Source organism: Ranitomeya variabilis, chromosome 7 (genome assembly GCF_051348905.1).
Source record: "Ranitomeya variabilis isolate aRanVar5 chromosome 7, aRanVar5.hap1, whole genome shotgun sequence".
Lineage (NCBI taxonomy): Eukaryota > Metazoa > Chordata > Amphibia > Anura > Dendrobatidae > Ranitomeya > Ranitomeya variabilis.
In genome coordinates, this window is record NC_135238.1 from 32,763,887 (window position 1) to 32,786,700 (window position 22,814).

The 22,814-nt window shown below is 43.8% G+C and overlaps 1 protein-coding gene and 1 long non-coding RNA gene across 7 annotated transcripts in view; one reads left to right on the top strand and one right to left on the bottom strand.

Annotated features, from left to right (window-relative positions):
• The window catches only part of MAD1L1 (mitotic arrest deficient 1 like 1), a 696,770-nt gene extending 680,855 nt beyond the window's left edge, over positions 1 to 15,915 (top strand). For all 4 annotated transcript variants that reach the window (XM_077274781.1, XM_077274783.1, XM_077274782.1 and 1 more), the window contains one exon: positions 14,640 to 15,915. In XM_077274781.1, the coding sequence (XP_077130896.1) occupies positions 14,640 to 14,798 (159 nt within the window). In that variant the 3' untranslated portion in view covers positions 14,799 to 15,915. The remainder of the gene's footprint in view (positions 1 to 14,639) is intronic.
• Positions 12,035 to 22,814, bottom strand: part of LOC143785704 (uncharacterized) — an 83,532-nt gene continuing 72,752 nt past the window's right edge. For all 3 annotated transcript variants that reach the window (XR_013218057.1, XR_013218056.1, XR_013218058.1), the window contains one exon: positions 12,035 to 13,501. This is a non-coding gene — a long non-coding RNA (uncharacterized LOC143785704). The remainder of the gene's footprint in view (positions 13,502 to 22,814) is intronic.

Sequence of the window (22,814 nt, forward strand, 5' to 3'; positions counted from 1 at the left end):
GCAATAGCTCTCAGCCAGTGCGCCATACTCCGCACGTGCGCAGACTGATGGAACGGTGTGCGGCCTGAAGGGAGAGTTAGGAGCAGTGGCCGCGGCGCTGGTGCTAGAGGGAGATTATGAGCGGGCTGAGGAGAGTGGTGGCAACGCTAGTTTTGAGGAGATGATGCGCATGCCCACCGGGAGGGCTCTGCATGCCCCCTCTGTCACGTGTACCATAGGTTCGCCACCACTGTCCTAGGGAATGTCCCCCATTCAGGATCACTCTCTATAAGCCTGATTAAAGAGCTGCTGTGTACAAGCAGCCCATGTTCGGGCTGTCACAAGCTATTCTTGTACACGACTTTCTTTTTGCAAGACAAGAAATTAATCAGATATATGGAATCCAAAAATTTTCAGCAGTGGTGCCCCACAGCTCTTCTAAACGTCTTCTCAGCCCCCAAAATGACTTCCTACACTTCACCTAGACGTGGATTACTTAATGTAGTGTTCATTGCCATGCACGGCTTTACAGCTTAGTTGCCTTTATGTAAAAATCTATGCTTGTTCCTTCCCGCTGATTAAACACTTACATTTTTTTTTAGCTTCTGAAGTGATTAAAAATGTTAAAGCTTTGGAAAGAGACTGGAGTAATAACCAGTCATAAATAATTCAATAATTGTTCCTATAGTTGTCTGCAGCTGCTACGTGCTGATGATTGCGGATTGGTTTTCAGTCAATGCTTAAGGCAAAAAGTGAGCAATGTTGACGTAGCAGAAAAAAAAAAAAAAGATTGGGGGGTTGACGGCAGTAATCGCATATATTCTCACAGCCCCCAAGCTTTCTTTTGGGAAGATTGTCTTCAGTGTCGAGAATAGAGATGTATCTAGGATATATCTGTTAAACACTGCTGATATAATTAATCCACTCTTATGATTACAACTTTGGATTTATTTATTTGTGCCATCTTTTTCTATATCCCTCTTTTAAGCACAAATTTATCTTCTTATTGTTAAATAATGGAGATATAGTAACATACATAGTAACATGGTTAGCACGGCCGAAAAAAGACATTTGTCTTTCCAGTTCAGCCTATATTCCATCAGAATAAATCCCCAGATCTACGTCCTTCTAAAGAACCTAATAACTGTGAGATACAATATTGTTACGCTCCAGGAAGACATCCAGGCCTCTCTTGAACCCCTCGACTCAGTCCGCCATCACCACCTCCTCAGGCAAGGAATTCCAGATTCTCCCCAACAGTAAAGAATCCTCTTCTATGTTGGTGGAAAAACCTTCTCTCCTCCAGACGCAGAAAAAGCCGTCTTGTGACCGTCACCTTCCTTGGTATAAACAGATCCTCGGAGAGATTTTTGTATTGTCCCATTATATAGTTACACATGGTTATTAGATCGCCCCTCAGTTATCTTTGACCGAGACTAAATAATCCTAATTTTGCAGATCTCTCTGGGTATTGTAGTTTCCCCATCCCCTTTATTAATTTTATTGCCCTCCTTTGAACTCTCTCTAGTTCCATTATATCTTTCCTGAGCACCGGTGCCCAGAACTGTACACAGTACTCCATGTGCGGTCTAAACAGGGATTTGTACAAAGGCAGTATAATTATTATTTATTTATATAGCACCATTAATTCCATTGTGCTATACATGAGACAGAGTTACATCAAAATACAAGTATCACAGTAAACAAACTAACAATGACAGACTGGTACAGAGGGAAGAGGACCCTGCCCTTGCGGGCTTACATTCTCCAGGATTTTGGGGAAGGAGACAGTAGTTTGGGGGTTGCAGTAGCTCCGATGGCGTTGAGGTGGTCATTACAGATTGTAAGCTTCCTTGAAGAGATGGGTTTTCAGGTTCCGTTTGAAGGATCCAAATGTGGTGGATAACCAGACATATTGGGGCACAGAATTCCAGAGGATGGGGGGTATTCAGGAGAATATGGAGGCGATTGGGTGAGGAGCGAATAAGCATGGAGGAGAGGAGGTCGTCTTGGGAGGACCGGAGATTACGTGAGGGAATATATTGAGAGATTTGTTGTGAATTCTGTTCTCGAACTCCCTCCTGTGGTCATGAATGGTACTTCGGTGAGTTCTGTCCTTGGATTCCCTCTGGTGGCTGTGAGGGGAGCTGCTGGTTCTGAGATTCCTTCCCCAGCTGCCCTCGTTTAGGGCTAGGCTTCTCTATTTAACTCCACTCAGATCGTTACTCCATGCCAGCTGTCAATGTTCTAGTACTGGTTCAGATCTCTCCTGGATCTTTCTGAGGACCTGTCTACTCCAGCAAAAGCTAAGTTCCGGCTTGTTCATTTGTTACTTATGGTTTTTCTTGCTAAGTTCTAGTCCAGCTTGCTATCATGAAACTGCCTGGCTAGCTGGAAGCTCTGGGGGTGCAGAGTGGCACCACCGCACCGTGAGTCGGTGCGGGGGTATTTTTTTGCACACTCTGCGTGATTTTGTAGTTTGTTGTGTTGACCGCAAAGATTTCTTTCCTATCCTCAATCTGTTTAGTTAGACTGGCCTCCCTTTGCTAAAGCCTATTTCATCCTGTGTTTGTGATTTCCTCTTAACTCACAGTCAATACTTGTGGGGGGCTGCTTTTACCTTTGGGGAAATTTCTCTGAGGCAAGTGAGGCTTTGTTTCCTTTCTTTAGGGGTAGTTAGCTCTTAGGCTGTGAAGAGGCGTCTAGGCAGAGTCAGGCACGCTCCACGGCTATTTCTAGTTGTGTTGATAGGAGTAGGGTTTGCGGTCAGCAGAGTTCCCATTTCCCCAGAGCTCGTCCCGATTCCGTGTTTAACTATCAGGTCATTCCTGGTGCACCTAACCACCAGGTCCATAACAGTACAGCTGGCCCACAAAGTGTTAATGCATCTCAATAGAGGGAAAAGAGAAGTTCTGAGACCATTTTTTTTTCTCTGCAGTGTGTTTTGCCTTTCTTTTCCTCTTAAACTCTGGGTGGTTCAGAACTCAGGTGTGGATATGGACATTCAAGGTCTGTCCTCTAGTGTAGATCAACTCGCTGCAAGGGTACAAAACATTCAAGATTATGTAGTTCAGAATCCTATGTTGGAGCCTAGAATTCCAATTCCTGATTTGTTTTCTGGGGATAGATCTAAATTTCGGAATTTCAAAAACAATTGTAAACTGTTTCTTGCTTTGAAACCCCGCTCTTCTGGTGACCCTATTCAGCAAGTGAGAATCATTATTTCTTTGTTGCGTGGCGACCCTCAAGACTGGGCATTCGCCCTGGCGCCAGGAGATCCTGCATTGCGTAATGTAGATGCGTTTTTTCTGGCGCTAGGATTGCTTTATGATGAACCGAATTCTGTGGATCAGGCAGAGAAAATTTTGCTGGCTTTGTGTCAGGGTCAGGATGAAGCGGAGGTATATTGCCAGAAGTTCAGAAAGTGGTCTGTGCTTACTCAGTGGAATGAGTGTGCCCTGGCAGCAATTTTCAGAAAGAGTCTTTCTGAAGCCCTTAAGGATGTTATGGTGGGGTTCCCCACGCCTGCTGGTCTGAATGAATCAATGTCCTTGGCCATACAGATCGATCGGCGCTTACGTGAGCGCAAAACTGTGCACCATTTGGCGGTATCCTCTGAGCAGAGGCCTGAGCCTATGCAATGTGATAGGACTTTGACCAGAGCTGAACGGCAAGAACATAGACGTCAGAATGGGCTGTGTTTTTACTGTGGTGACTCCACTCATGCTATCTCTGATTGTCCTAAGCGCACTAAGCGGTTCGCTAGGTCTGTCACCATTGGTACTGTACAGCCTAAATTTCTTTTGTCCGTTACTCTGATTTGCTCTTTGTCATCCTATTCTGTTATGGCATTTGTGGATTCAGGCGCTGCCCTGAATTTGATGGACTTAGAGTTTGCCAGGCGCTGTGGTTTTTTCTTGGAGCCCTTGCAGCATCCCATTCCTTTGAGGGGAATTGATGCTACGCCTTTGGCCAAGAATAAGCCTCAGTACTGGACCCAGTTGACCATGTGCATGGCTCCTGCGCATCAGGAGGATATTCGCTTTTTGGTGTTGCATAATCTGCATGATGTGGTTGTGTTGGGTTTGCCATGGCTGCAGGTCCATAATCCAGTATTGGATTGGAAATCAATGTCGGTGTCCAGTTGGGGCTGTCAAGGGGTACATGGGGATGTTTCATTGTTGTCAATTTCTTCCTCCACTCCTTCTGAAGTCCCTGAGTTTTTGTCGGATTACCGGGATGTATTTGATGAGCCCAAGTCTAGTACCCTACCTCCTCATAGGGATTGTGATTGTGCTATTAATTTGATTCCTGGTAGCAAGTTCCCTAAGGGACGACTTTTCAATTTGTCTGTGCCAGAACACACGGCTATGCGGAGTTATATAAAGGAGTCCTTGGAGAAAGGGCATATCCGCCCGTCGTCGTCACCATTGTGAGCAGGGTTCTTTTTTGTGGCCAAGAAGGATGGTTCTCTGAGACCTTGTATAGATTACCGCCTTCTTAATAAAATCACGGTCAAATTTCAGTACCCTTTGCCTCTACTGTCTGATTTATTTGCTCGGATTAAGGGGGCTAGTTGGTTCACCAAGATAGACCTTCGAGGGGAGTATAATCTCGTGCGTATTAAACAGGGCGATGAATGGAAAACAGCATTTAATACGCCCGAGGGCCATTTTGAGTACCTGGTGATGCCATTCGGCCTTTCTAATGCTCCCTCTGTGTTTCAGTCCTTTATGCATGACATCTTCTGAAAGTATCTGGATAGATTCATGATCGTATATTTGGATGATATTTTGGTCTTTTCGGACGATTGGGAGTCTCATGTGAAGCAGGTCAGAATGGTGTTCCAGGTCCTTCGTGCTAATTCCTTGTTTGTGAAGGGATCTAAGTGTCTCTTTGGAGTTCAGAAGGTTTCCTTTTTGGGCTTCATTTTTTCCCCTTCTACTATCGAGATGGATCCTGTTAAAGTCCAAGCTATTTATGATTGGACTCGGCCTACATCTGTGAAGAGCCTTCAGAAATTTCTGGGCTTTGCCAATTTTTACCGTCGCTTCATTGCTAATTTTTCTAGTGTTGTTAAACCGTTGACTGATTTGACCAAGAAGGGTGCTGATGTGGTGAATTGGTCCTCTGCGGCCGTTGAGGCTTTTCAGGAGTTGAAACGTCGTTTCTCTTCGGCTCCTGTGTTGTGTCAGCCAGATGTTTCGCTCCCTTTTCAGGTCGAGGATGATGCTTCTGAAATTGGAGCAGGGGCTGTTTTGTCTCAGAGAAGTTCTGATTGCTCTGTAATGAAGCCATGTGCTTTCTTTTCTAGAAAGTTTTCGCCTGCTGAGCGTAATTATGATGTTGGCAATCGGGAGTTGTTGGCTATGAAGTGGGCATTCGAGGAGTGGCGACATTGGCTTGAAGGAGCCAAGCATCGCGTGGTGGTCTTGACAGATCACAAGAATCTGACTTATCTCGAGTCTGCCAAACGGTTGAATCCTAGACAAGCTCGTTGGTCGCTGTTTCTCCCGTTTCAATTTTGTGGTTTCGTACCTTCCGGGTTCTAAGAATGTGAAGGCTCAACGTTTCGCTAACCGCCGTCGCCGTGTTGGTCCCCGACTTCGTGTTGGGGATTTGGTTTGGTTATCATCTCGTTATGTTCCTATGAAGGTTTCTTCTCCTAAGTTTAAGCCTCGTTTCATTGGTCCTTATAAGATTTCTGAAATTCTTAATCCTGTATCATTTCGTTTGGCCCTTCCTGCTTCTTTTGCCATCCATAATGTGTTCCATAGGTCGTTGCTGCAGAGACATGTGGCGCCTATGGTTCCCTCCGTTGATCCTCCTGCTCCGGTATTGGTCGAGGGGGAGTTGGAGTATGGTGGAGAAGATTTTGGATTCTCGTATTTCGAGACGAAAACTTCAGTACTTGGTCAAATGGAAGGGCTATGGTCAGGAGGATAATTCCTGGGTTGTTGCCTCTGATGTCCATGCTGCCGATTTAGTTCGTGCCTTTCATTTGGCTCGTCCTGATCGGCCTGGGGGCTCTGGTGAGGGTTCGGTGACCCCTCCTCAAGGGGGGGGTACTGTTGTGAATTCCGTTCTCGAACTCCCTCCTGTGGTCATGAATGGTACTTCGGTGAGTTCTGTCCTTGGACTCCCTCTGGTGGCTGTGAGGGGAGCTGCTGGTTCTGAGATTCCTTCCCCAGCTGCCCTCGTTTAGGGCTAGGCTAGGATTCTCTATTTAACTCCACTCAGATCGTTACTCCATGCCAGCTGTCAATGTTCTGGTACTGGTTCAGATCTCTCCTGGATCTTTCTGAGGACCTGTCTACTCCAGCAAAAGCTAAGTTCCGGCTTGTTCATTTGTTACCTATGGTTTTTCTTGCTAAGTTCTAGTCCAGCTTGCTATCATGAAACTGCCTGGCTAGCTGGAAGCTCTGGGGGTGCAGAGTGGCACCACCGCACCGTGAGTCGGTGCAGGGGTATTTTTTGCACACTCTGCGTGGTTTTTGTAGTTTGTTGTGTTGACCGCAAAGATCCCTTTTCTATCCTCAATCTGTTTAGTTAGACTGGCCACTCTTTGCTAAAGCCTATTTCATCCTGTGTTTGTGATTTCCTCTTAACTCACAGTCAATACTTGTGGGGGGCTGCTTTTACCTTTGGGGAAATTTCTCTGAGGCTTTGTTTCCTTTCTTTAGGGGTAGTTAGCTCTTAGGCTGTGAAGAGGCGTCTAGGCAGAGTCAGGCACGCTCCACGGCTATTTCTAGTTGTGTTGATAGGAGTAGGGTTTGCGGTCAGCAGAGTTCCCATTTCCCCAGAGCTTGTCCCGATTCCGTGTTTAACGATCAGGTCATTCCTGATGCACCTAACCACCAGGTCCATAACAGAGATTAGTTTGGAAATATATGGAGGAGAAAGGTAATGGATGGCTTTGTAGGTCAGTGTTAGTAGTTTAAACTGGATACGCTGGGAAATTAGGAGCAAGTGAAGGGATTTGCAAAGAGGGGAAGCAGGAGTGTAGTGAGGAGATTAATTAGTCGGGCAGCAGAGTTAAGGACAGACTGGAGTGGTGTGAGTGTTAGCAGGTAGCCCACAGAGGAGGATGTTGTAGTAGTCGTGGCGGTAGATGATTAGGGCATGCACAAGCATTTTGGTAAAGTGAGGGTTGAGGAAAGTACGGATATTTTTGAGCTGGAGGTGGCTAGAGCTTGGATGTGCGGTTTGAAGGACAGGGCAGAGTCGAGGGTTACTCCAAGGCAGCGGCTTACCGGGACAGGGGAAAGTGTAAAATCATTTATTGTGATAGATAGATCAGGTAGGGAAGGTCTGCAAGATGGAGGAAAGATAATTAGTTCAGATATGTCCACATTTGAGTTTGAGGAAGCGAGAGCAGAAGGAGGAGGATATAGCTAATACACACTCTGGGACTCTGGAGAGCAGAGGGGTGACTTTTGGGCCAGAGAGGTAGATCTGAGTGTCATCAGCATATAGATGGTACTGGAAGCCATAAGAATTTTAGTTGTCCCAGGCCAAGGGTATAGATTGAGAAGAGAAGGGGTCCTAGGACAGAGCCTTGAGGGATACTAGAGAGCGGATGAGGAGGTAGTGTGGGAGTAGGAAATGCTAAATTTGCGGTTGATAAGGCATGAAGAGATCCAGGATAGGGCAAGGTCTTTGACACTAAAGGAGGAGAGGATCTGTAATAGAAGGCAGAGGACAGGTCTAGAAGGAGGAGTATAGAGAACTATCTGTTAGCTTTGGCTGTAAGTCGTTAGTAATTTTGGTCAGGGCAGTCTCAGTGGAATGGTGGGGACGGAAGCTAGATTGTAGGTTATTTGGAGGCAAATGTGAGCAAAGATATGGAGCAATAGCTGGACATAGCGATTGGGTCAAGGGATGGCTTTTTGAGGATAGGTGTGATTGTGGCATGTTTGAGAGCAGAGAGGAAGGTATGAGAAGTTAGTGATAGGTTGAAGAGATGGGTTAGGGATGGGATTAGTGTAGTGGTGAGGTGTTATTTGGAGAGAAGATGAGCAAGCTGTCCTTCAGTGATTTTGAAGAGGGAAGTTATGGGGTAAGGGCATTGGTGTGGCATACAAAGGGGTTGTGGTGGTCGGACAACAAAGACTTGCCTTGTTTGGTCTATCTTATTTTTGGAGTGTCAAAGTCCTTGGCAGAGATTGGGGGGGGGGGGGGGGGGGGGGGGCAGTGGTGGGCTGAGAAGGGAGTTAAGTGTTGACCAACTGTTTGGGTTTGTGGGCTAAGGAAGATACAAGGGATGTAAAGTAGGCCTGTTTAGCAGATGTGAGAGCTGATTTGAATGTGAATGTTGTTTGTTTGAGTGCAGTGAAATCATCTTTCGAATGCATTTTCCTCCAATGCCACTCTGCAATTCTAGATATTTGCCGAAGCTTTTTAGTGATGTTATCGTGCCAGGGTTGTCTATTGATTTGTCGCACTCTGCTATGCATAAAAAGGGTGACTGAGTTGATGGCTGATGCAAGAGTGGCATTGTAGATGCCAGTGGTAGGATAGAGTCAGAGAGCGAGTGGGTGTCTAGGTGTGCGAGGTTTCTGTGGGGGTACGCATGTTGCTGGACATGGGTGACCGGTGAGGAGGACAGGGATGAGAGAGTAGATGTTGGTCAAATAGAGTGAGAGGGGAGGTTGTGAAGTTAGATAGGGAGCAGAGATGGGTGAAGACTAGGTCTAATGTTTGTCTGTTTGTGTGGGTGGCTGTGGAGGACCACTGAGTAAGTCCAAAAGATGAATTAAGGGACAGAAGTTTGGAGGCTGCTGACTGGTGGGTGTCAATGGGGATGTTGAAGTCACTCATGTTGATGATGGGAATGTCTGCAGAGAGGAAGCGAAGAAGCCAGGTGTATTGTTGGTCATTAAAGGCAGTGGTTGGTATACGACAGCCATTTTGAGGTTGGAGAGGGAATAGATGCCGACAAAGTGGACTTCAAAATAGCGGAGGATATGGAAGGGTAGAGGTGGGATTGGGGTAAAGGTACACTTTGAAGATAGGAGAAGGCCCACTCCTACACCATGTCTGTTGCCAGGGCGAGGAGTGTGGGTGAAGTGGAGGTGGCTGTAACAAAGCGCAGCAGGGGAGGCTGTGTTGGTGGGTGTCAGCTATGTTTCGGTGAGGCCCAGGAAGGAAAGATTATGAGAGGTAAAGAAGTTGTGAATCACGTGGAGTTTATTGCAGACAGAGCGGGCATTCCAGAGTGATCCAGAGAGAGGGAGCAGGGTGGTGGGCGTCAAGGGCACGTATTTGAAGTGGGAAAGATTTGGGGTTTATTAGTGAGTGTGCTCATTACTTAGGTTTTCTGAGCAGGCTTGGGTGGTCTCTGAGTATTTATGGTGTGCTCGGAGATTATGTTTGAGTTGCCGCCGCAGCTGCTTGACAGCCTAAATACCTGTGGGGATTCCCTAACAAACAGGCATTCCCTGCATGTGTTCAGGCTGTCAAGCAGGCACAAATCATGCAGCTGTGGCAGCGACTCAAACATAATCTCCAAGCACACCATAAATACTCAGAGACCACCCAAGCCTGCTCAGAAAACCCAAGTAATGAACACACTCACTCATCACTAGTGTTTATATTGGTTTTGGAGCGATAGAAGGGGGTAATAATGGGAGGTTTGAGATGTGGGGGTCCAGGATTGGGAGGTATGTTGCCAGCAGAGAGAGGGAGAGCAGGTTGGAGAATGAGGTTGGGTGGCTTGTGTTTTATTAGGAGAGATGTGAGGTTGAGGAGCAGGTGAGTGGAGGAGGTCAGGTGTGGAGGTAATAGGGAAGGAGAAATTAGTACTTGGTTAGAAGGTGCTGGGGTATTTGGATAGTGAATGAGAGTGAGGAGTATTGGTTGCAAAACTGATCGAGTGTATGTCCACATGATGAGCGTGTGTAGGAAAGAGAAAGAAATGTAGTGCATTTACTTACAGTGTTTAGTGGTACCTTGTGTTCTCTTGTGGTTCCATTTCTGGTACTATTTCTGCTGCATCCTTATAGAGACATCCTTCTGGAGACAGACCTCACACAGACTTATGACTCCACATTTATAGCAACTAAGTGCACAGGAAATGCAGGCCAGGTGGGAGGGCAAACAGGGAGACTAATCACACACAGGAGGGGAGAATAAGGAATTAGAAAGGAAATGCTAACAGAAGATGGAAAATGGACACATAAAGCCAAATGTGTGTTAGCATCAAGGAAATAAGTAAAACAAGAGGGGATTATAGGGAGAGAAACGGGAAGCGCTGACTTCTGAGTGTAGCAGTTAGTTTCCAAAGGTGTATACTCAGTGTGAATCCACTCACCTTTTTGGTGTCTGCATATAGATCCAATCCATGGATCACTCCATTCCTCTTTCCATGCAGTTTGCTGCAGCGATCTGGGAACTGATGAGTGCAATGAACAGTTGCTTCCAGAGGCAATAAGACTTTGTAAATATTTTTCAAAGCAATATGCACTCCTGAAGGAGGAGGATGATGATGAAATTCCATATTCTGACTCGGATGATTTTTATTTCAAACTAGAACACAACTGGTTTTGACTTCTTAGTCTTCCTCAGGTATAATGTCATACATAGAAACAGATCTATCTGAGCACATTTTATAGCAGATTTCCCTGCATGTCAATTTGGAGCTCCGTTTTTCAGACACCCCCAGATACTCAGATATGCAGGTTTTGGCACTCTGAGGAATCTAACAAAACTCATATAACAAATATATTTGACACACAAAAAATGTTGACAGAAATTTTTCAATCCAAAGTCTTTTTTTCCTTTTAAAAAACACTATAAATATACGGTAATTAGAATATATATAAAATTTCTTGAAAATGTTATTAAACATACTAAAGTGCGATTTCATAATAAAATGTAAAATCCTACAAACATAGATATTATGACAAAATTAAATTCTATTTGGCATTTGGAAATAGTCACAATATGAAAAAAAGAAAAGTTTTAAATGTGCTCAGATAGATCTGTTTCTATGCCTGACATTATACCTGAGGAAGACTCCAAGAAGTCAAAACCAGTTGTGTTCTAGTTAGAAATAAAAATCATCCTTGAATCAGAATATGGAATTCCATCATCATCCTTCAGGAGAACATACTGGTGGGAAAAATATTTAAAAAAAAAACAAGGAATTAAGGTGAGAAAACATGCAGGGGAAGAAAAAACAAACCCAGTAATAGCAAACAGATACAGGGTGAGTGAGGGCAGTATAATGCTCTCATCATGTGTATCCAGACCTCTTTTAATGCACCCCTTGATCCTTTTTGCCTTGGCAGGCACTGGCTGCTCCAGGTAATATATATGGCCTTCGGGTACTAAGCTGTTCTCATTTATATTCGGTGCCCAAATAATAATGATCTAAGGGGTACTTGCCCAATAAACTACCTATTAAGGTGCCAATAGGAGGCCTCTGTGGGACACTTCCCACCTGTAATAGAGCCACGCTTGTCTACGGGCTGTTTGGTATTGAGGTTCCTGTTATATAAGGCACAGGTCACATTTCAGACACAACCAATGGACTAGTTGCATGCACAGAGAAAAGGGCCCATAGTGGTCATATTGCCTGCCTCTATGGTAATACACCCTGGTCGTGGACGATGGGAGTGGCTTCAGGACACATCACCATATTTTTCCAAGTCTCAAATCTCCCCCTTTAGCCAGCTTTCATGTGAGAGCGCTGTAGCCACATGCTGATTGCCTTAGTTCCTGAAAGGTCAGAAGCTCATCATTCAAAACAAAAATAGTCCAAAATCTGTTTTAACCCCTTAGTAACGGAGCCAATTTGTAGCTTACTGACCCGGACAATTTTTACAATTCTTACCACTATCACTTTGAGGTTATAACTCTGGAATGCTTGTATGGATCCCACTGATTCTGAAACTGTTTTTTCGTGACATATTGTACTTCATGTTAGTGGTAAAATTTCTTCAATATGGCTTATGTGTATTTATGAAAAAAATGGAAATATGGCAAAAATTTTGAAAGTTTTGCCATTTTCACATTTTATGCCCTTAAATCAGAGAGATGTCACACAAAACACTTTATAAATAATATTTACCATTACATCAGCACAATTTTGGAAACTAAATTTTTTTATGTTAGGAAGTTATAAGGGTTAAAAGTTGACCAGCGATTTCTCATTTTTACAACATTTTTTTTTTTTTAGGGACCGCATCACATTTGAAGTCACTTTGAGGAGTGTAGATGACAGAAAATACCTAAAAGTGACACCATTCTAAAAACTACACCCTTTAAGGTGCTCAAAACCAAATTCAAGAAGTTAATTAACCCTTTAGGTGCTTCACAGGAACTGAAGCAATGTGGAAGGAAAAAATTAACATTTAACTCTTACAAACAAACATTTTATTTCAGAACCATTTTTTTTATTTTCACAAATGTAAAAAGAGAAAATGAACAACAAAATTTGTTGTGCAATTTCTCCTGAATACGCCGATACCCCATATATGGGGGTAAACCACTGTGTGGGCGCATGGCAGAGCTCGGAAGGGAAGGAGTGCCGTTTTACTTTTTCAATGTAGAATTGGCTGGAATTGAGATCAGACGCCATGTCGCGTTTGGAGAGCCCCTGATGTGCCTAATCATTGAAACCCCCCCAAACTTCAACTCCAAGCGTAACCCCAACCACACCCCTAACACTAATCCCAACCGTAAACATAAGCCTAACCATAACTTTAGCCCAACCCTAACCCTAATGGCAAAAATGAAAAAAAATATATATATATTTTATTTTTCCCTAACTAAGGGGGTGATAAGGGGGAGGGGGGGATTTACTCATTTTCTGAATTTTGATCATTGTGATAGGGTCCATCACAGTGATCAAAATAAACCAGTATGAAAATATCCTATTGTTGCCGGGGGCCAGCCGGCAGATCTCGGTGGGCGCACGGCGCATGCGCCTGCCATTTTCTTACCGGAAGAAGATGCCAGCGGCTGTGGGGGGATTCAGGAGGACCCAGGGATACCTGAAGGCACCGGGGGGGGGAAATATCAGGGACCCTATTTCTCTCTCACATTAGAGGAGAAATTAAATGGCAAATCTTACTTTTTTTTTTTGGTGGCCGCCGTTATACGGTTAATAACGGTGATTGCAATTCCAGGGTCGAATCATGTTCTCTGGGGTCTAAGCTACCCAGGGTGGTTTACCTATAAAACTGAAGTTCTTCAATAAGCCTCTAGTTTTCCGTGGTCGCTTTTTCTTCGCAAGATTCTGATTGTTGGATTTTCTGTTTTACCTTGTAGTGTCTGGCTGTTGCTCAAGGTATGAAGCTCATTACCGTAGCCGGTTCTGTCCCTACAGTGAGGACGCTCCTTTTTCTACCATTTACAGTTCTATGGCTTTGTGTCTCTGATCTTCACGAGATGCCATTTCTATGCTAATTGTCTTCTTCTCACAAAGCGGTTATGTTGCACACTAGCATTTCTTTTGTCTTCTGTGTAATATCTTCCTGTATTGTCTTGTATTCATCGATGACCTTGCACACACATTCTAAAAAAAACAACAAAAGATGCAAAAAAAAGTATTGTGATTGACTTTCCTCTCACTGAATAATAGTGTTATACATCAGGGTGACATCTAAAGGTTAGGAAGTTTCCGGCAGTCGTATGGTGTCCCTTTGTACCTGAGCTTACAAATAGTTGGACGAAAAAGAATAAGCTGTCCACCAAGAAAAGGAAGAAGTTTTGTAATGAAAGTTTTTTGGAGTCTCCACTAGCTCCACGTAAAGAGGCCACAATGCTGCCAAACTACAGCGGGTAATTGCACCCACTGATCAACCCCCCCAGGGCCAATTAGGGACTGGAAAGTAGTTTGAGACGTCCCTTGCCACATTTGACTCGGAGCAGCCATAGTGATTACTTCACTACAGTTTGGACTCCACGGTTCTTCTGGTCACTTGACTTGCACTTTGGAGGTTCTGTCCTTAGCTCAAGTGTTCTCTGTTACAAGTCGCTCCAGCCAAAATGTATAGTTCTCCTATTTCTATTGTCCTTCATCTTCCAAAAGCAAAAAGGCGAATAGATCATGGAAGACTTCACTCAACCCATTTAAAAGATTTAACAGTCATTGATCAATCATTGCTAAAGGGATTCTGTCAGCAGGTTTCTGCTCTATAATCTGAGAGCAGCATGAGGTAGGGGCAGACACAGATTCCAGAGATGTCACTTACTGGTCTGCTATTTGTAGATGACTAGGTGTCTTGTGTCATGGAGTCCCCCACCACTGATTGGCAGCTTTGCTATCGTCTCTGGTGTGGGTGGGGTTGTACAGGGCTCAGCATTCAAAGAACTGCTAAATCTGCAGCAGCTAAAAGTGTGATTTTTATCAAAACTGCAGCAAGCAGATCAGTATGTCACACATTGCTGGAATTAGGATCTCTGTCTCTACATGCTGCTGCTCTCAAACCTGGTGACAGATTCCCTTTAAGAGCACAACATGCTCATACAGTGTATACTATGATTAAAGGGGTTGTTCTTTGATTCCCTGACACTAGACCTACAAAGGACGGCAATTTGTGTTTTTTTTTGCTATGCCCAATGCTATAGGTAGCTACAAACAAATACATAAGTATTTATGTATTTGGGATATATATGAAATCATTTAACCTCTTTGTTCCATTTTTTCATAGTCTACAAGTCCATCCGGAGGAAAGCTGCAACTATTGGATACAGGTTTCTCAAGGACCTTGAAGGACTTCATTGATCTCCACCTGCACCACCAGAACAGTATCCCAGCCTTCCTGAGCGCAGTCACCCTTGACCTCTTCAGTCGTCAAACTTTCGCCTGAAAGAAAACTTCTCAAACCTGTCCCTTACCACTCGTAGATGATTGTTGTCCTCAAACATACAGGAAAAATAGCACAGCTTCTACACAACATTGGCATGTCATAGACGTTTGGGCAGTATAAATAAATAAATGTTGATGTTGGCAGGAGCCAAGTTGTCTTATATTTTTGGTTAATTTACTTTTCCAAGGTCATATCACACACTTTTGTATAAAAAAAAAATTAATGGTGGTGGTGGGTTGTTTTTTTTTTTTTTTCAAATAGCGTATGCTCCTGCAGTATGTTTCCCATTCAGTTTGGAGGAAGACAATCACTGAGGATACGAGAAGTCCATAGCGTTGACCGGCCTCTAGTCCAATAGCGTGTATGCAAATACATTAAAAAAAAGTTTCCATTGAACCCCCTCTTTTTTTTTTTTTTTTTTTTGATAGCTCAAACTTAAGGCCATGTTCACACATTCAGTATTTTACATCAGTATTTGTAAGCCAAAACAAGAAACGGGTGATAGAAACATGTTGACACTTCTGGTTTTGGCTTACAATCACTGATGTAAAATACTGACCGAATACTGAACATGTGACCGAGGCCTAATGGTGACCATAAAATTTACTTTTTTGTTGGCAAATCCCAGACAGAAGTGAAGATGAAAGTCTGTCCCTTAATTGAATTAATTTAATTAATTGAATTATTACATTAGATTATTAACTATGTCCACGTCTGTCACGTTAGAAGCATTGACATTGCCAGTGATAGACTTTCTGACTCGGCTGGCGTGGACTTTGTAAAGTCAAAGCCTTGTCCCTCCGGTATGGAATAGACTTAATTTGACTGTAGCCTTTCACAGCATCAATAATTGAAAAGGTTATCACGCACCCATTCATTATGGCATTTCAGCTGTATCTTATATTACCGAAGGCACATATACAACAGCTTGACTTCTTATCATGGTATTTCAATGTCACGTCGAGAAATTGACCCGCTGACTTCTTTCTTTAGTGTTGGCCGATAATGATGATTATTAAACTATCTATTCATCATTTCAGTTCTTTTTGCCGTAACATTTCTGACCATTATTGAGCTGTTATGTCTGTTTTAAACCAATAAAAGCAATTTTCTATTATGACAATGGTCTTTTTTTAAGATGTATATTAGAAAAAAACTATTTCTAACTTATGACATAAGTCTACAACAATTAGGTTTCAACCACTGATCGCTTCAACAAGAGACCATGGTCTTACAACGGCATAATGGGTAATGTAGGACAGGACAGGTGGTAACGTCTTTGTCTCTGGTGATCTATGCAAATTGTCTCTTCAGAGAGGAAGAGGACTAGAACGCTAGTGCCACCTATTGGAAGTAGCAATCCTAAAAGTCAATGTGGACCCTTTAACGAGCCTTGTCACATGACTTAAGGTACCTTCACACTGAACAACTTAACAACGATATCGCTAGCGATCCGTGACGTTGCAGCGTCCTGAATAGCGATATCGTTGTGTTTGACACGCAGCAGCGATCAGGATCCTGCTGTGATATCGTTGGTCGGAGCTAGAAGGCCAGCACCTTATTTCGTCGCTGGATCTCCCGCAGATATCGCTGAATCGGTGTGTATAACACCGATTCAGCGATGTCTTCACTGGTAACCAGGGTAAACATCGGGTTACTAAGCGCAGGGCCGCGCTTAGTAACCCGATGTTTACCCTGGTTACCAGTGTAAATGTAAAAAAAAAAAAAAACACTACATACTTACATTCCGATGTCTGTCGCGTCCCCCGGCGTTCTGCTTCCCTGCACTGTGTCAGCGCCGGCTGGCCGTAAAGCAGGGAAAAGCGGTGACGTCACCGCTCTGCTTTACGGCCGGCGCTTACAGTGCAGGGAAGCAGAACGCCGGGGGACGCGACAGACATCGGAATGTAAGTATGTAGTGTTTGTTTTTTTTTACATTTACACTGGTAACCAAACACTACATACTTACATTCCGATGTCTGTCGCGTCCCCCGGCGTTCTGCTTCCCTGCACTGTAAGCGCCGGCCGTAAAGCAGAGCGGTGACGTCACCGCTGTGCCCTGCTTTACGGCCAGCCGGCGCTGACACAGTGCAGGGAAGCAGAACGCCGGGGGAAGCGACAGACATCGGAATGTAAGTATGTAGTGTTTTTCTTTTTTTTTACATTTACACTGGTAACCAGGGTAAACATCGGGTTACTAAGCGCGGCCCTGCGCTTAGTAACCCGATGTTTACCCTGGTTACCCGGAGACTTCGGCATCGTTGGTGGCTGGAGAGCTGTCTGTCTGACAGCTCTCCAGCGACCACACAGCGACGCTGCAGCGATCGGCATCGTTGTCTAGATCGCTGCAGCGTCGCTAAATGTGACGGTACCTTTAGGATAACAGCCAAACCAGAATCTCAATTTGCAGACACTGTGTTTCAGGGTACTGCCCCCCTCGTCAGTGCAAAGTGGAGACCTGGTTTGGCTGAGATGCGTCTGACCAGGATCCAAGAAGTATCGTTTCTCCTTGCGGAGATTGACATGCTAAGCATGCCGAGGTGAGGCTTTAACCCCTTTCTGACATCTGACGTACTATCCCGTCGAGGTGGGGTGGGCCCTTATGACCACCGACGGGATAGTACATCATACGCGATCGGCAGCGCTCACGGGGGGAGCGCGGCCGATCGCGGCCGGGTGTCAGCTGCATATCGCAGCTGACATCCGGCACTATGTGCCAGGAGCGGTCACGGACCGCCCCGGCACATTAACCCCCGACACACCGTGATCAAACATGATCGCGGTGTGCCGGCGGTATAGGGAAGCATCGCGCAGGGAGGGGGCTCCCTGCGTGCTTCCCCGAGACCCCTGCAGCAACGCAATATGATCGCGTTGCTCCGAGGGTCTCCTACCTCCTTCCTCGCTGCAGGTCCCGGATCCAAGATGGCCGCGGCATCCGGGTCCTGCAGGGAGGGAGGTGGCTTACCAAGTGCCTGCTCAGAGCAGGTGCTGGTAAGCCTGCAGTGCTCTGAGGCAGATCGGTGATCTGACAGAGTGCTGTGCACACTGTCAGATCACCGATCTGTAATGTCCCCCCCTGGGACAAAGTAAAAAAAAAAAAATTTCCACTTGTGTAAAAAAAAACAAAAGTCCTAAATAAAGAAAAAAAATATATATATATTATTCCTATAAATACATTTCTTTATCTAAATTAAAAAAAAAACAATAAAAGTACACGTTTATTAACGTCCGTAACGACCCAACCTATAAAACTGCCCCACTAGTTAACCCCTTCAGTAAACACCGTAAGGAAAAAAAACAAAAAAAAAAAACGAGGCATTATTACCATACCGCGGAACAAAAAGTGGAATAACACGCGATCAAAAAGACAGATATAAATAACCCTGGTAACGCTGAAAACGTCATCTTGTCCCGCAAAAAACAAGCCGCCATACAGCATCATCAGCGAAAAAATAAAAAAGTTATAGTCCTGAGAATAAAGCGATACCAAAATAATTATTTTTTCTATAAAATAGTTTTTGTCGTATAAAAGCGCCAAAACATAAAAAAAATGATATAAATGAGATATCGCTGTAATCGTACTGAGCCGAAGAATAAAACTGCTTTATCAATTTTACTAAAAGCGGAACGGTATAAACGCCTCCCCCAAAAGAATTTCATGAATAGCTGGTTTTTGATCATTCTGCCTCACAAAAATCGGAATAAAAAGCGATCAAAAAATGTCACTTGCCCAAAAATTTTACCAATAAAAACGTCAACTCGTCCCGCAAAAAACAAGACTCTGTGGACCAAAATATGGAAAAATTATAGCTCTCAAAATGTGGTAACGCAAAAAATATTTTTTGCAATAAAAAGCGTCTTTGTGTGTGACGGCTGCCAATCATAAAAATCCGCTAAATAACCCGCTATAAAAGTAAATCAAACCCCCCTTCATCACCCCCTTAGTTAGGGAAAAATTAAAAAATTAAAAAAACGTATTTATTTCCATTTTCCCATTAGGGTTAGGGATAGGGCTAGGGTTATTGCTAGGGTTGGGGCTAGGGTTGGGGCTAGGGTTAGGGCTACAGTTAGGGTTGGGGGCTAAAGTTAGGGTTTGGATTACATTTACGGTTGGGAATAGGGTTGGGTGTGTCTGGGTTAGAGGTGTGGTTAGGGTTACTGTTGGGATTAGGGTATCAGTTATAATTGGGGGGTTTCCACTGTTTAGGCACATCAGGGGCTCTCCAAATGCGACATGGCATCCGATCTCAATTCCAGCCAATTCTGTGTTGAAAAAGTAAAACAGTGCTCCTTCCCTTCAGAGCTCTCCCGTGCGCACAAACGGGTTTACCCCAACATATGGGGTATCGCCGTACTCAGGACAAATTGGACAACATCTTTTGGGGTCCAATTTCTCCTGTTACCCTTGGGAAAATACAAAACTGGGGGCTAAAAAATAAGTTTTGTGGGAAAAAAAGATTTTTTATTTTCACGGCTCTGCGTTGTAAACTGTAGTGAAACACTTGGGGGTTCAAAGTTCTCACAACACATCTAGATAAGTTCCTTGGGAGGTCTAGTTTTCAATATGGGGTCACTTGTGGGGGGTTTGTACTGTTTGGGTACATCAGGGGCTCTGCAAATGCAACGTGACGCCGGCAGACCAATCCATTGAAGTCTGCATTCCAAATGGCGCTCCTTCCCTTCCGAGCTCTGTCATGCGCCCAAACAGTGATTCCCCCCCCACATATGGGGTATCAGCGTACTCAGGATAAATTGGACAACAACTTTTGGGGTCCAATTTCTCCTGTTACATTTGGGAAAATACAAAACTGGGGGCTAATAAATCATTTTTTGTGAAAAAATATGATTTTTTATTTTTACGGCTCTGCATTATAAACTTCTGTGAAGCACTTGTTGGATCAAAGTGCTCACCAAACATCTAGATAAGTTCCTTAAGGGGTCTACTTTCCAAAATGGTGTCACTTGTGGGGGGTTTCAATGTTTACGCACATCAGGGGCTCTCCAAACGCAACATGGCGTCCCATCTCAATTCCATTCAATTTTGCATTGAAAAGTAAAATGGCGCTCCTTTCCTTCCGAGCTCTGCCATGCGCCCAAACAGTGGTTTACCCCCACATATGGGGTATCAGCGTACTCAGGACAAATTGTACAACAACTTTTGGGATCCATTTTCTCCTGTTACCCTTGGTAAAATAAAACAAATTGGAGCTGAAATAAATTTTGTGTGAAAAAAAGTTAAATGTTCATTTTTATTTAAACATTCCAAAAATTCCTGTGAAACACCTGAAGGGTTAATAAACTTTTTGAATGTGGTTTTGAGCACCTTGAGGGGTGCAGTTTCTAGAATGGTGTCACACTTGGGTATTTTCTATCATATAGACCCCTCAAAATGACTTCAAATGAGATGTGGTCCCTAAAAAAAAATGGTGGTGTAAAAATGAGAAATTGCTGGTCAACTTTTAACCCTTATAACTCCCTAACAAAAAAAAATGTTGGTTCCAAAATTGTGCTGATGTAAAGTAGACATGTGGGAAATGTTACTTATTAAGTATTTTGCGTGACATATCTCTGTGATTTAAGGGCATAAAAATTCAAAGTTGGAAAATTGCGAAATTTTCAAAATTTTCACCAAATTTCCATTTTTTTCACAAATAAACGCAAGTTACAGTGGGGCAAAAAAGTATTTAGTCAGTCAGCAATAGTGCAAGTTCCACCACTTAAAAAGATGAGAGGCGTCTGTAATTTACATCATAGGTAGACCTCAACTATGGGAGACAAACTGAGAAAAAAAAAATCCAGAAAATCACATTGTCTGTTTTTTTATCATTTTATTTGCATATTATGGTGGAAAATAAGTATTTGGTCAGAAACAAAATTTCATCTCAATACTTTGTAATATATCCTTTGTTGGCAATGACAGAGGTCAAACGTTTTCTGTAAGCCTTCACAAGGTTGCCACACACTGTTGTTGGTATGTTGGCCCATTCCTCCATGCAGATCTCCTCTAGAGCAGTGATGTTTTTGGCTTTTCGCTTGGCAACACGGACTTTCAACTCCCTCCAAAGGTTTTCAATAGGGTTGAGATCTGGAGACTGGCTAGGCCACTCCAGGACCTTGAAATGCTTCCTACGAAGCCACTCCTTCGTTGCCCTGGCGGTGTGCTTTGGATCATTGTCATGTTGAAAGACCCAGCCACGTTTCATCTTCAATGCCCTTGCTGATGGAAGGAGGTTTGCACTCAAAATCTCACGATACATGGCCCCATTCATTCTTTCATGTACCCGGATCAGTCGTCCTGGCCCCTTTGCAGAGAAACAGCCCCAAAGCATGATGTTTCCACCACCATGCTTTACAGTAGGTATGGTGTTTGATGGATGCAACTCAGTATTCTTTTTCCTCCAAACACGACAAGTTGTGTTTCTACCAAACAGTTCCAGTTTGGTTTCATCAGACCATAGGACATTCTCCCAAAACTCCTCTGGATCATCCAAATGCTCTCTAGCAAACTTCAGACGGGCCCGGACATGTACTGGCTTAAGCAGTGGGAGACGTCTGGCACTGCAGGATCTGAGTCCATGGTGGCGTAGTGTGTTACTTATGGTAGGCCTTGTTACATTGGTCCCAGCTCTCTGCAGTTCATTCACTAGGTCCCCCCGCGTGGTTCTGGGATTTTTGCTCACCGTTGTTGTGATCGTTCTGACCCCACGGGGTGGGATTTTTCGTGGAGACCCAGATCGAGGGAGATTATCAGTGGTCTTGAATGTCTTCCATTTTCTAATTATTGCTCCCACTGTTGATTTCTTCACTCCAAGCTGGTTGGCTATTGCAGATTCAGTCTTCCCAGCCTGGTGCAGGGCTACAATTTTTTTTCTGGTGTCCTTTGACAGCTCTTTGGTCTTCACCATAGTGGAGTTTGGAGTCAGACTGTTTGAGGGTGTGCACAGGTGTCTTTTTATACTGATAACAAGTTTAAACAGGTGCCATTACTACAGGTAATGAGTGGAGGAAAGAGGAGACTCTTAAAGAAGAAGTTACAGGTCTGTGAGAGCCAGAAATCTTGATTGTTTGTTTCTGACCAAATACTTATTTTCCACCATAATATGCAAATAAAATGATAAAAAAACAGACAATGTGATTTTCTGGATTTTTTTTTCTCAGTTTGTCTCCCATGGTTGAGGTCTACCTATGATGTAAATTACAGACGCCTCTCATCTTTTTAAGTGGTGGAACTTGCACTATTGCTGACTGACTAAATACTTTTTTGCCCCACTGTATATCGAATAAATTTTACCACTATCATGAAGTACAATATGTCACGAGAAAACACTGTCAGAATCGCCAAGATCCATTGAAGCGTTTTAGAGTTATAAATTCATAAAGGGACAGTGGTCAGAATTGTAAAAATTGGCCCGGTCATTAACGTGCAAACCACCCTCGGGGCTTAAGGGGTTAATATTCATATTCCTGATGGTCCAGTGCAGAGAGAGGGGTAATGCTGAGATACCTAGTGGTCTAGTGCAAAGAAGAATGAATGCCAGTATTCCGTTTAGGGAAGAAAAAGAGTTAATGTCCAACCCAGGTAATCTTGGACAGTACAGAGAGGGAATAGAGAGTACTGATGAGTTCGATCTATGATAAAGAGAAGCGTTTCATGATTAATCTGACAAATCTATAGAGTGAGAGATTAGGGAATCTGTCCAGATTATGTATTAGCGATGCATGATGGGAAGCAAGGTAAATGAAGTTCCAACACCCATTGTGCTAGCAGAAAACAAGAGAAGAAGAGCCACCCAGTGAAAGCATTTACCGTATTTTCCGGCGTATAAGACGACTGGGCGTATAAGACGACCCCCCAACTTTACCAGTTAAAATATAAAATCTTCTTAAAAGTCGGGGGTCTTCTTATACACCCTATGTCGTCTTATAGGGCCGGTGAATATGTGCCTTTTGGGGGGGGGAGGGAGTGATCCTGATGACGAGGGGGCGTCTCACAGGAAAGTGAGTATCCCCCATTAC